The 14,413-nt window shown below is 33.9% G+C and overlaps 1 protein-coding gene across 1 annotated transcript in view; it reads right to left on the minus strand.

Moving 5' to 3' along the window:
* Nucleotides 1-14,413, minus strand: part of SEMA3E (semaphorin 3E) — a 79,994-nt gene that overhangs the window by 23,424 nt on the left and 42,157 nt on the right. Inside the window, exons 2-5 of the mRNA XM_072401744.1 lie at nt 11,029-11,189; nt 6,460-6,519; nt 5,976-6,095; nt 980-1,073 (exon numbers count right to left, since the gene is read on the minus strand). Coding sequence (XP_072257845.1) covers nt 980-1,073; nt 5,976-6,095; nt 6,460-6,519; nt 11,029-11,189 — 435 coding nt within the window. The remainder of the gene's footprint in view (nt 1-979; nt 1,074-5,975; nt 6,096-6,459; nt 6,520-11,028; nt 11,190-14,413) is intronic.

The following is a 14,413-nucleotide window of genomic DNA, read 5'->3' on the forward strand; positions in this document are numbered from 1 at the left end:
GGAAAGGATCGTGAAAGATCCTTTCCAACGACAAGAATTGCACGTGTGTATGCAGCTTAAGGATCCTTCTGGGGTCTTTGTACTTTCTGATGCAATAAACTTAGCTTTGAATATTAATTATATCAGAGTATGGCTGTTTTGTTTCTTGGTGATAGAAGTGTTACAGTAAAATAGTGAGTTTGATTTTGAGCTGTGACAAATCTCAAACTTTGACATTTTCTATGACTATGGTAATATGATAATGAAGGATTACAAAGGGCGTTTTTACATAAAAAGCCCTTATTCAGTCCTTTTCACATGTGCTCAACTTTTTCCATAGATGCCTCTAGGTTCCTGTATTAGTCTCTGCAACGAGTTTCTCTGTACTTTCTCCAAGGACCCATTTACACCTGGCAAATGTGTAGCAACAGAATTGTTCTATGTGCAATGTGTCATGTCTAACTTGTTGTGTGGTGTGCTGAGTTGCGTTCTAAATTTCCTTAATGCACAAGTAGCTCATACTAATGCACCGCAATGCATCGCTAAAGTGTAAATCAGCTCTCAATGCTACCCCCTCTTTCTCCTCGCTGCACCACTACATGGTCCATGCTCTAACAAGACATGATGGAAGTTCTACTAAACCCATGTAAAAGTACCCTGTTTAAAGTCTGACATTAAAATTATCAGTGAAAAGGTCATCTCCATCCACTGCTGACCTAACTATAGAAGCATTACTTAAAAGTATATTTCACCACACCTCCTGATATGTCTTTTTCTACTTTTATACCACTGTGTAGTAGAATGAACAAAATGTTGGCCTCATATGCTGGAAAAAATACTATATATTGTAAGTGCCTCTGCATTAGGAACTTTTACACTGCATTTCACAATACACACAAACATATACAACACTATATAAACAGGCATAGCAAACAAAAGTTAATTTGTATTTTGTTTATTTTGCAGTATGATTTTGCTGAATATATAAAAAAATAAATACCTGTTAATATTGATGTAAAAGAAGAATCTGAATCAAATGGACATCTGCCCCGTCCTCTCTCGGGTCTCTGAGATTCATGTTGGAAAATATGTTCCTTTAATAATATAAGTAAAAATGTTAGTATTGTGTTATTTATAATAATGTAGTATTATAATAAAGAATTATAATAATTGTAGTGGATACTGAATGGAATATTATCCATGATTTCATAAATCTATGAAGTAAATATTTATGGCAATGTTGGTTTTATAAGATATACATATCTGTATCTGTTAACCACAATTTTTGTGAAGTGGGATTACCAGGATAAGACTTTTCCAGTAATTTGTGTATAACTAAATTTTAAAAATAACTATTTTCTCCTAATATAGTCTTGAGCAGTGACAGCAGTGTTTTTTGGTGTTTGCTCTATATTCTGACAGTCTTGGGAATTTTAAAGCCAAACAATAAAACCAATTAAAGACATTGAGCCTGATTCATCATGCAAAATCGGAAGCTCGCTCGCGCATTCGTATTCGCGATCCGAAATCATAAGCCGTCGCGCAATTCAGCAACTGAATGAGCTTGCGGCCGGAGCCGCGCATCTCCGGCAGCTTTACACTGGCGAGCTTGCATTAAAAGTCACTGTTCCCCTAAAAAATCAGATGACATATTATGAAGTGCTTACTAGTATATATACAGCTTGATCTCAATTAGTTTGCAGTGTTGCAAAGCAAACCAAAAAGTATAAAAACAGTGCAACAAATGTAACAATAAATAAATTATTTTGTGAATGAGTACAATATAACCTAAAAAAGTATTACTTACCCAAAAGAAGATGAAGCATTAAAGATTCTAATTGACCTGTAAAGGACTGTAGATACGCACAGAACAGAGAGCAGGTGTGCGCTAATTAATTGCTATGATCTCACCAGTGATAACTTAACAGATCCTCCTTAATCGCGCAGCTGAAATCTAATCGCCTTAATTGGCAGATTCGCGACCCCTATTGCTCATTAATATCAAGGCAGGAATCCGGCTGGCAGTGAGGCAGCGAGTGTAAGAGCGCACTCGACTCTGGACCGCGGGAAACCGGCTCGCTGGAAGCGTGAAAGTACGCGCGACCAGCGAGCGCGGATTTCATTGATAAATTAGGCCCATTGTCTCTGTATAAATATAATGTATGCCAAGTGGCATACTTACACGTTAAAGCATTGGTCATTAGCTAAGATTTAGTGCAGGTGAATATTACAGATGAATGTGTTTTAAATGACAGTGATTGATTCTCCACCACTGAATGTTTGGAGAAGATCACATTCAAGCTTTATAAACATACCCAATTGGTATAAAGAAAAATGTCTCAGCAGATATGTGATGCATACCTATTAATATTTCAAAGATGTTAACATCTAAGAACAGCTTGTGACTGCTGGAAACAGTTTTGGAGTCAGGTGGAGTCACCATTTCACATATCGCATGTGTTCCTCTCCACATGTTGACAATTAGAGTTGAAGATGGATTACAATTATATGATAATATCTATTAGATAAGGTTGTAACCTTTGGGGTTTCAGCAATTTTAACATCAGCTTATTCTATGAATAGGCAATAAGGAAAATAAAATAGTAAAACTAGAAACATCCACTCAAGTTTATTCTCTATCACACTGTTACTCTAAGAGTGTACACCCTATAATTCATAGCATATCAGAATATCAGAAGCAAAATAAATATCTGCTTTTACAGTTTTCTCCCTGTACTTGCAGTACACTTCAACATTCTACCAAATGTTCGACTGCCCTCCCTACCGCTGCCATTCATATGAATGGGAACAGTTTTGTGTATACATTTGTACATGGCTGCTGTGGATCACAGCAGAGTTCTTGGAAGCAAACTATCCCTTCTGTTCATGTGGCTTCTCTTTTCCTCCTCTAAATAAATATATATATATATATATATATATATATTTTTATAACAGCAGCCAACATAATTAAGAGATGTAGGCAAAAAAGTCATATGCAAAATACAAAATGTGCAATGTCATAGCAGTAACTTCTAAATACCATCTAGTGTGGCTTGTTGTTAGCTCTGGAATAATATTTAAACTGACATTTGACATATCATTAGAACTATTAATGCAATTAGGTCTATTATATATATTATAGTCTATAATGCTTTGCAGGTGCCTTCATTACCAGGTTTTCGTCATACCATTTACCATTTATGCTTCCATACTGAATGGGTATTGTAAAAAGTGTTTAGAATTTTTTAGCCTATGTTATAAACACATTAGTATGTAAGCAAAGAGATTGAAATTCTAAAGCTGACTAAGGGATTTGGCTCTAATTAAAATAATATCATGCATTCCTGTTTTCCTGGCACGGCCACTGTTTGTCCAAGAGCAGCAAGAAATGGTTTTAATGATGTAATTCTTGAAATACTTTCAAGAAACGCCCTGCTGTTACTTTTTCAAACTATGTGGCAAAAAATAATAGTGTTTCAGATTTTAAATGAGAGAAAATTGTTTTTGGTTGTGTGGTTTTATGAAAATAAACTTTATATAAGGTATGTATACAAGGAGCTATACTACCCTTTAGTGTCAAGAGGGTTATATTGCATACAAGAATATTTAAAAGAATTTTCACTTGGCTTAGTGATTGAAGATGTGCTGATATCAATCATCAAATCATGTACAAGCAAAAATCCTTTTTTGTCTTTGCATGTGATTGATGCATTTGAGGGCAACATACGATGATGATCGTAATAATGATCGTAATACCTGAGTAAGATTCTAATTACAAAAATTACCCAATTTAGGTTAACACAATGGTTTACATTGAAGTAATTAGACAATTTATTCAATAGCTTGGAAACTGAATTCAGTTGTAATTATTTGTTAGAATTACCCTTTGGGGAGATAGCAGGTGTAGAAACATAGGGGAATCAATGCTTTTATTTATTATAGGGAATGAGGAGGAGACTCAATTACCCATTTGTGAATGTTTACCACATTGGTAAATGGAGTGATATATTTTACACAACCCCCCTGATTCCTACGACACCTCATAGAATAATACCATTGATATGGAACTGCTCAGTGTCTTCCTGAATCAGGATAAAACATAAGCAATGAAGTTTTAGCTTCTTTCTCTTAAGGAGGACATATAAGTTTATATTTGTAAGGTAGGGCCTGGATCAGCCCACATGCTAAGTGTGTGGGATTGATATCATTGGTGGGAGCAATCCGAATAAATGTTAACATTTGCTGTATACCTCTGAACTGTAAAAAAAGACGATGTATTTGGCTCTGTTTTAAATCTCTTAGTAGATGTCAAATATAACTGACATTCAAGAATAATATGATGATTTACATATGGACCTTCAAATTCTTCACCTTTTTACTAGAAAATTGATATATGACTTGTCAAAAACAATGTACATGCCTTAGAATTGCTTGAAGCTACTGTGCAATAATTCACAAACCTCAAGAACATTTTAATCCTAACATTTTAACATCTTTAAGATTATCTATTCCAAATGCAATGCTATCTTGGGCTTTCCCTCAACATTCCAAGAAAAACTTTTTGGTTACTTGCAACTGTAAATATTGACACAATAACTGGAATGTGTACTTTCTATTTAAATGTTTTAAATTGTATTATTTTATTATCAAGAAGCTGTCTATTGATTAAAAAAAGTGTTTAAGTAGTTTCAAAGTTTGGTATTCTTACCTTGCCCCAGGGCTTATTACACTTTTGTTATGTGTCAGTGAGTATTTTAACAAAAATTAGGGCACAAACTGAGGTGCATTGTAGCACTATTCATTTTAAATGACACTCCAACAATCTAATTTAGTAACGGGTTATTAACCCACAGTGTACTACAATAAAAAAAAAACAGAAATATGTATAAGCTGCCATGAATTCTACAGATAAAGTTTTTTTTTACTACTAATTCCCTTTAAACCTCTTGATCATTCCAATTTAAGTCTTCACATCCTGCAGCATCTTGTAAACTCAGTTCTTAGAGCTGAACAACAGAAACTTCTTTCTCATTTTTCTTTCTATCACACACAATAAATTTGTATTGCTTGTCCAAAAGTAATGATTATAGCTTGAGGGTAGCCATAAACATTCTGCACTTGATTTATCTCCCAAACCAACACCATGGCTAATTAGGGCTGCACCAGGGATAACAAGTACTTTGCGAGCATTGGGAAAACCTAATATCGCTCCAAATTTTCTAATATTCAAAACCTCTGTATGAACCAACATTTTTTTTTCTAATGAGAAGATAGTGCAAAGTTATTAACTGCAGGTGCATCACTTCAGTTTATTGAAATTAACAGCTAACAGTGAATGGTCTTGGTTGGATTTCTCACCAGCTGTTATTCTTGGCAATAGACCTGTCTATGTCTGTCTGTGTTGAACTATAGAAACAGTCATATTATGCCCTAACCTTTTGCTTGTTTCCTGACCTTTCCTCTCATTACAGATAATAAGTCTAACAATTAAAATATGTTTCAGTTAGGTGATGTCATGTCATGCCACAAGTTGGATAAGACTGCATTCAGGTATTCAGGTATTGAAGCCACAGACAATAAAAATGGCTACTAATTTGTGTTATTATATGATATATTAAAAATAACCAAGTGTCAATGTTTCATTGTAACATAACTCCTTATTTTTTTAGTATTTCAAACGCCTTACCTTTTCAATACAACCTATTCGATTAAAGAATTCCTAAGTTTTAATGATAGTGTATATTGTCTACAAAATGTCACAAAATTGGTTACAAAATAGCTCTGCAGCGAATTTGATATTTATCACTACTGTAACTAAAATCAGATGGAAAACATTTTAATTTTGACCTTTGAGCACATAGTAAAGAAAGATATTTCAGCCAACAGATTTTTACAAGCTCGCAAATCTGTAACGTAGACATCACCAGTAACACACAACCATCTTATAGGTATGCTAAGATTAAATAGCAAACACCTGAGGCATGACAAGAACATACCTGTGACCGCAGTCCAACTCTTATAAAAATACAAACGGGATCAAATGCTCCAGTGCCACAAGCCAAAAGATGGGTTCGATTATAGTGCTGAAGAACGCGAACATAATTTGCGCATTCCTTCTGTAAAGAAAGCAGAATGAACAGTTATATTTTATAGATTTATGTACTGTAGGTATGGATGCTGCAACTACAAAGCCATACTCAAATTTCCCTTCAATATATAATAATATTTAAAAAAATCAGTTAGGTTTTATGTCAAGTAAACAGAGATTGTTTTAAATTGTTTGAATCCCCTCTGCACCATCTGCCATTGGTTTTAAAATTGGTAATAAATGTGGGTTTAGTGGGCAACAGTTTTACCTGAACTTTTGCTTAAATTTGTTCTATTATAACTTACCCATATGTAGCTATTTATAAGTTTATCCATTATTTAAAAACAAACTCCAGTCCTTAGAACGTAAATATTTGGTTTATACATATTTACCTGTTCTCTTCCTTTTCTATAGCAGTCTTCAACTTGTTGGTCTGTACTGGGCCAGTGTATCTGAAGAAAAATTAAAGGAGCAAATATACAGTCAGTAATAAAATTTTAATATATGATTTAAAAAAACAGGTGAACTAGAGAAACCAACCTACAACTGATAATGTTATTAAAAAAGTATATATTACTTCAACCATAACTTAACACCCAAAATTTACCAACAGCTATACTGTTCAAAAGTATATAAATATATCAATTATTTTGTGTCATATGGTATACTATACTATTGTATAGATAAAAGCAATAACTAAAAAGTCATTGTGTATCAGCATAGTCTTTTAAAATTATTTGTTTTATTTTAGAAAAAAAAGGTTCAATTACATGCTCAGGGAGATGTTCTATGAATAATACATTTAAAAGCATTGCTTGTCATTATTTTTACAACAAATTCCTTTTATAATTGTGGTCAGCATGTTTATGTTTTATGTTGTTTTATTAGGCAGTTAAAAGTGTTTGACATTAGCATTAGAAAGCAATCTGGCTGTTTAAATGCTAAAAAGGCAGATTAATGTTGTTTATATTGCATATTATTTTACATAGCTTCCAGGCAAGCCAGGTTAAGTTAACACAAACCACACCTTGGCTGGTAAAAGGCACCATGCCAGAGTCATCTATCATAAGACTTAATCCCTGCTGCCTCTACAGGGGGGAGGATTATAAATGCTCAAACGACCAATTTTCCTAATCTTAATAAACCGATTTTTATAACTCTGAAACTATTATAAAGTAGTTGTATCTGCAACAAGGAAATGTTAGTAAAAAGAAATAAATCATTCTATAAAGTACAATTATTTAGAGTGGTATGTGATAGTAAGTGCAGACTTTATAAACTGTAGATAACAACCCAAGACGTGTTTATTACATAGATGAACTCTGACTATGGATACTCCATTACTTAAACTAAATCTTGTGATAAAAAGGCTTAATGATTTCTTAGTACTAAGTGGAGACAAATCCTGTAATTAACATACTTTTAAAACAAATGTACAGTAGTGTATGATCAGAAAATAATTTGAAGTGACTTTGTTGACCTGGGTTGCGCAGTTGGAAATATCTGGATGGAAAAATCTGAAGATTCAGCGGTGTTCTAACATTTATATCATATGGCAGTTTTCACTCCTTCTCTTACTAAGACAATATTGAAATCATAACCTGAAATTTGCTAATGGTAATTATTCCCTAATAATTTAAATACTTTGATTTTATCAAGTTACTGTGTAAAATGGTGATAGATTATTATGTAATGAATGGTGAGGAATGAATAAGTAAGGAAGGAATAGGTATAGGAAATAGACAGTAATTTGTGGTCCAGATTTTGGCAGTATTGCTGGAATTTTTACAGCTCTATGATCCAAAAAATACCAAAGCATTCTTAACATAATAGTTGTATTTGGTTAATGTTTCTTTGGAGGTATCCTTTGTTATCTGTGTAGTACATTGTTACTTCCATAGCACTGCATTTTTAGATTTTTTTTATATCTTTAGGGGCCCTGGCTTACTCCTTCCCAGCTGCTACAGGGATTGAACAAGTTGCATGTGTTGAATACATTCTGCCCCTTCTGCATGCAATGGTGAGAAATATCATACTGGCAGAAAAAATCCACAGCATTAACATAGTGAAGCAAAACTTTATTCATGGGACACGTCTGCTTGGCAAAGAGAACTGCATATGTAAAACAGATACTAAGAATAAAAATCTACTAGTAGTAATACATACTGAGCTTTTAAAAAAGGGTTGTATAGAAAAGGATGCATTAGACAATTCTGCAAGAAGTAAACACTGGAAACCATGGCAAATACTTGAGGCTCTATTTATAAAACAGGGAATCATACTTTTCCTTGAACATCCCCTTTTAGGTATCTTCCAGGTCCATGTGTTTTATTGGTGGTAGTTTATTCCCACCAGGGAATGTTTGAGGGAAGGTCAGATTTGTAAAAGGCCTGTTTTACAAACAAATCCCTTAGATTCTAAAATATTTTCACATTTCTGAGAGGAAAGGAAAAATGAGACAACTCTAGACACAGAAAACACACATAGGGCCTAATTTATTAAAGCTATACAAGGTTGGAGAAGATAGACTATCATTTGTGAACCTGGGTGATACAGCAAACCTGGAATGGGTCCACGATTGAAAACATTTGTCTAATAGCAAATTTTTTTTTTTGTAAAAATAAAATGATGATGATGATGAAAGTGTATCCTCTCCAGTCATGGAGAGCTTGAATATATCAGGCCTACAAATCGTTGTCTTTTTCTAATAGAATAGAATCTCATCAATGATGTACATATATATATATATATACAGGTTCACATTTAAAAATCCGGCAACCTCTGGACCTCAGGAGTGCCAGATTTTCAAAAATTTTGGATTTTTGAAGGTTATAAAGTAGACCCCGGACTATCGGGCCTAACGTGGCACAGGGCTGGATATCAAAAAAGTCCACATTTCTATTAATAAAGTACAATACTCACCTCCACACAGGCCAGCCTTCCTCTTGCCACACCTGCGGACATCTGGCACAGTTCCAGGGAGCAGGCAGCAAGGACCTCTCAACGTGTATTTAGTTTAGCAAGCAAGACCTAACAGCTGTTTCTGGAGAACAGCGCCATAAAAACATAAATGGCTAAACAGTGTAATACAGCCCCTATATTGAAAAATGGGATCTGAAATTCATGCCGGAAAACTGAAGGAACTGGATTATCAATGGCCAATATATATATATATATAATGGTGCAACTATATGTTTTGATACAGGACATGAATTAGGTTAAATATCTCCAGCAATAGTAATCTTTCATGCCACCAGCCTTGGTCATTTTTCATTTTATATTTTGCAAATAGTAAAATGGCAAATAATAAAAAACTGTGAACTTCTTGAGAGAACATTTTTCTTGTGAAAATAAGGTTTTTTTCCAGATTTAGTATTGTGTGTGATTTAGTATGATGTTAAAAAGGGAATAAATCTTACACTGGCAAAACTGATCTTCAATATACAACCCCAAACCTATATTTAAATGATAAAGCTGCATATGTAAATGATAGCTGTAACTAAAAAATAGATAAGGAAAACAAAACTTTAGATTTATTTAAAATAAAAATGTAAACAATAATTGAATGATTTTACACTTGGCAAATATACTATTTGCAGAGATGTGTTTCTGCCAACATAGGAAAAAAAGTCCCGAAAACAAGGATCAATTTTTTTTTTATTTTGACATTAATAGACTGCAACTTGGCAACTGAATAATTAACTGAAAGAACAACACTAGTAAAACTGGCTTTGAACACATAATGCCCAAAACACGCATGGATTAATAGTAATAATGATCTATGCTTTTGGATATGCTGCATTGGGATAATAATTTAAATGTAGATGTCAAACAAACTCAAATATAAACCATTGTAATTGCCATAAAAAAACTAAGCACTCTGACATATGTAATATAAACACTCAATATTTTTACTTTGTCAAAATGGAATTTTAAGAAAGAATTGTCATGATTCACTGTTAGGTGAAAGTCCATGGATCATCTAAGATTAGGCTAAAAATCACAAATTTTTCTTATATCATCAACTTAAACCTCAAGCACAACACTCGGTTGGAGAGGTGATTATCTTAAAAGAAATCTAAAGTAAGGCCAACTCGTGCTTTTCCTGATGTAATTCTGGATGACAAGTTCAGGCTTATTTCCACAAATAGTAAATCTGTCATTTATTTCTCAATCTACTCTACAACCACATATATACAGTCATGGCTAACTTAGCTGACTCCCTTATGGAAATAACATTTATGCTGCAAGGCACGTGCTTTTATGCCATTTACTGTATGGGGAATAGCTATGAGTCAGGAAAAAAAGATCACACAGCTTTCAGCAATCAGTTTCCGGGAGACCTACCCGCCTATAATCTGACCTCCTTGGGGGCAAAGAAAATATTACTCTTTAAGAATGCAAAGTAAATAAACATGCTTTAAGTTCCCACCATAATAAACAGAATGTAAATACTATGCTACTACTGATATTCTCCAACACAAAAAACAGTACTGATTTTCTAAAAGGGGCTTCCTGCTAAATGTTAAGCAAACAAGTCCCTACTACTTTATTATGGGCCTGATTTATTAAAGCTCTCCGAGGGTCTAGAGAATACGCTTTGTGATCAGTGAACCTGTGTGATCCAGCAAACCTGGAATGATTTCCTAAAAGTAATTTGCCATCTTTACCTAGTTCTGCCTAAGGTCATGAAAATCCAAGCAATTGCAGGACCTCCCAATGCCACATCCATTACTAACAGCTTACTGCAACAAGATAATAAAAAGTAATGTACTGGTATTATTTATTATTATTAAATACTATTTTTAAAGTACCAACATATTACATTGAGTTACATTAACGGGCTTCACTTTAACAAAATAGCTCATCACTGGGTAGTAGGAAAAATGTTCAAAACATAATAGATGCTTTATTTAAATGTACTGAAAAAGAAGGCAAGAAGTACAATAGCTCAATGTTACCTCTTTATATTTTTCACTGATGTTTTCCAAGCTGAGTGAATATACAAAATCTTTGCCTCCCACAAACAGTCTTTCTTGATATTCATCCAAATACATTGTCGAAAGGTCAAGAACACCATGGGGGCTTTGGAAAACTGAAGTTCTGTTCAAATCCAAAAGCTCTGAAACACAAATCGTTTTAAGAATATGTTACATTTTTATTTATTAGTCAGTAAATATGCATACCATGCTTAAAACTGCATGTTTTAATTAGGATTAAGACATTTATTGATAATCTAAACATCTAACAAATTTGTATAAATGTTTGTGTATATAAAAAAAGCAAAAGCTGACAAAGGACCACTACAGCTGATTTTTTCATGTAAGGCAGATATTTCAAATAAGAAACATTTTAAATTTGTAATAGAATATCAATAAATAATATATATTATTATTATTATTATTATTATTATTAAGTATTTTCCAATATAATTTTAGATCAAGGCCATGTGGTCCATGAAATCTGCACACTGGTTGATTATGAGAAACTGGTACATCTGATATTCAATAGCTGAAATCTAAGGGGTTGAATAGCATAAAATTTTCTTATATCTTTCAGCAAACCTTATTTCCCTTTATACCACAGCCATACCACAGGGTAACTTTTTGCATTCTCTGTCTTCTATAATTAAAAAAATGAAGGTCATTGAGGACAACATTTACAAAATAACTGTCTAAGGGGGTAGAGCACCCATCTCATATTAGGAATGGGAAGAAACTCTAGGGCCAATGCACCAAACCAAAATTCTCAAAATGAAAAGAATCATCTTTAGGTGGACTGACCCATGAGTTAATTGATTCATTCTAAGCAAACCAACTAATGTATGTTTTTGTTACTCAGCCTAATGTGAACTAAAAAGGGTTTTAATGTTGTAATAAAAATGTATGAATTGCATAACCTTTGGAAATGCTGAGTAAATTAATAAAAGGGCTTTGTCCAAACAAAACAAGCTGTACTGGCTGTTCTACTCAATTTAATGTCTCATTTCCTAGTAATATTATTGTAAATGTATCTCTTCAATACCTAAGCGTCTGTTCAGTGATGTATTTCTTCTTAAATTCAATTCTTTCCACATGTCATTTCAAAAAAATCTTTATTCAGCCTAATTACGTCTTTTCACTTGATTGGCAAGGTTAATACATTGAACTACAAATTCCATATGTATAGTAGGTCAAACAATGAGTTTACTTTCCCTGGGCAAAAATCTTCCACAATAGTACAGATACAATCACCTTTTAAGTAAAATGTGTAGACCATCAACAAGAAAAAAAATCACATTTTCATTTGGACAATCACCTTGGCAATTATTGTTATATTTTTACTTTACAAGAATAACAAAATACTAGGTTACCCATTATTTTTCCACATTTTCGACAAAGAGACTGGGTACCCAATTTCCATTGCTAGGTGACTAGCAGTGTATTTTAGGCAGCAGCTTTTTAGGTTTCCACAAAAGCTAGAAAGATGGTATAGCTGTTATTTTTAAAAAATATGGAGCAGATTCTTTGCATTGCATTTCTCACAGGAACAGGTATATAAAATGTTAACACTTTGCTTGTTTGCACGGATTCCTCACAAATACTTTAGAATGCTTTTTTAAGTGCTTAAAACACTTGTTTTTTTAATAGTGGATCTTGCTTCTCTTTGTTAGCTGTCTACAAAGTCCTCTTCCCTGATTGGAGGAAGTATTTTCCCTAGGCAGGTAAAAGCATCTCCATGTTCCTTGAAGGTAAATCTTATTCTGCCAAGTGAAGCCAAAGAACAGAATAAGAACACACCAGGCTTTGGTATGTTTATGTGTTGATGGGCATCTGGAAAAAAGTAGAAAAGAAAAAATCACACTTACCTTTAATCCCCCAGATCTCTCAATCGCGCTGGACCTCTCCTCGAGTGGGTCCCGCGTCATCCTGGTATCCTCCATCTTCTTTGCCCTTGTTCCCTCTTTGCGTGAAATCTGCATTTTTTTTACCCATTAAAGAAAAGGCTGCCTCCCAGGATGTGTGACGTGTGTATTCCAGGAGGCTCTGGGCAACCATTCAGACAGAAAGAGAAGGTGCTTCACCCTTTTTTTTTGCATTAAAAAAAGAAATAAAGTAGTTTTCACTTTATACTGTTGTCTACCCTTTAATATAAAGTGAAAAAATTTAGTTTAGGTCCAAGTTAAGGCATTTAATGGAGTTTAGGCTGTTCACTTTTTTCAAAGTAAAATATCACTCTGCAATGGAAAATCCACTTTGTTTAGTAAATAATTTAGTAAATAACTGTATACATCTAAAAATGTGCAAGAAAGTATCTTGTGTCATGCTTTATTCATTTCACCTACGTAACTGGGTATTTTTTGCAAAGTGATATTTTGCCACATATGCATTTACTTACAAAGCGATAATTCAGGTAAATTAAAACCTCCTTTAGTAAATCCACCCTATTTTTCAGTTTGTGAACCTAAAATAAAGTAAAAAAGTAAAGAAAATCTACCGTTGTCCATGAAGGTTTTCCTTTAAGTAAGCCAAGACTACAAATACATCAGATTTAGTACATGTGTACTTCCTCTGCCACCCTGTCATTGCAATTATTTTTTTAGTATCACTTTCTAATGTTCCATATTTATTGCTCAGTGCATCTTTGTTACATGGAGCGTCTCTCTGTTTTTGCTGGCAGCAATTTGTACATTTGGGCTAGACACACATGCCTAATAAAAATGTGTGCCATGTCAGTGCTACCTCTCTATGACAACCTGGTGCGGCCATAAGGGAGTAGGCCGAGCAATGAAAAACACAGATGCTCCAGCACTGGTAGTTCCAGAACCTGTTAGATGGAATATTTTAGACTCATGTCATTTGCAAAGCTTGGTTGCTTTAGCTGCTAACATTTAAAAACCTTCATATACTTATGTAAGATTATGAAACTTTTCCATATTGGCACACAAGTCCTTCTTGCTAAACAAAAATGGCAATGGGCTTTAAAAATAGATTCAGCCTTATATCTCCTGTGGGAATGTTTGCAGTCAGTTTCACAATGTATATAGGACAAAACTTTATTTCCAATCCATTTGGGATTTGTAAAAGAGCAAGTGACTAACACATATCATGTGATTACATATTACTGTTTAATTATACTTACCTATATGGCAAGCCATATAATAAAATACCACGTCTTCACTGCTTTCTGACCCTTGTAAGTGTATCACAATTATGTTCGTGTGAAATAACTGCAAAACCCTCCCTCTGAATGCTATGGTTTCTCCTCCAGCTCATATGGCACTAAAGGACATACCGTATTTTTCGGACCATAAGACGCACTTTTTTTCCCCCTAAAGTGGGGGGAAAATCAGGGTGCGTCTTATGG

This window comes from Pyxicephalus adspersus, chromosome 2, assembly GCF_032062135.1.
Source record: "Pyxicephalus adspersus chromosome 2, UCB_Pads_2.0, whole genome shotgun sequence".
In the NCBI taxonomy this organism is placed as follows: Eukaryota; Metazoa; Chordata; class Amphibia; order Anura; family Pyxicephalidae; genus Pyxicephalus; species Pyxicephalus adspersus.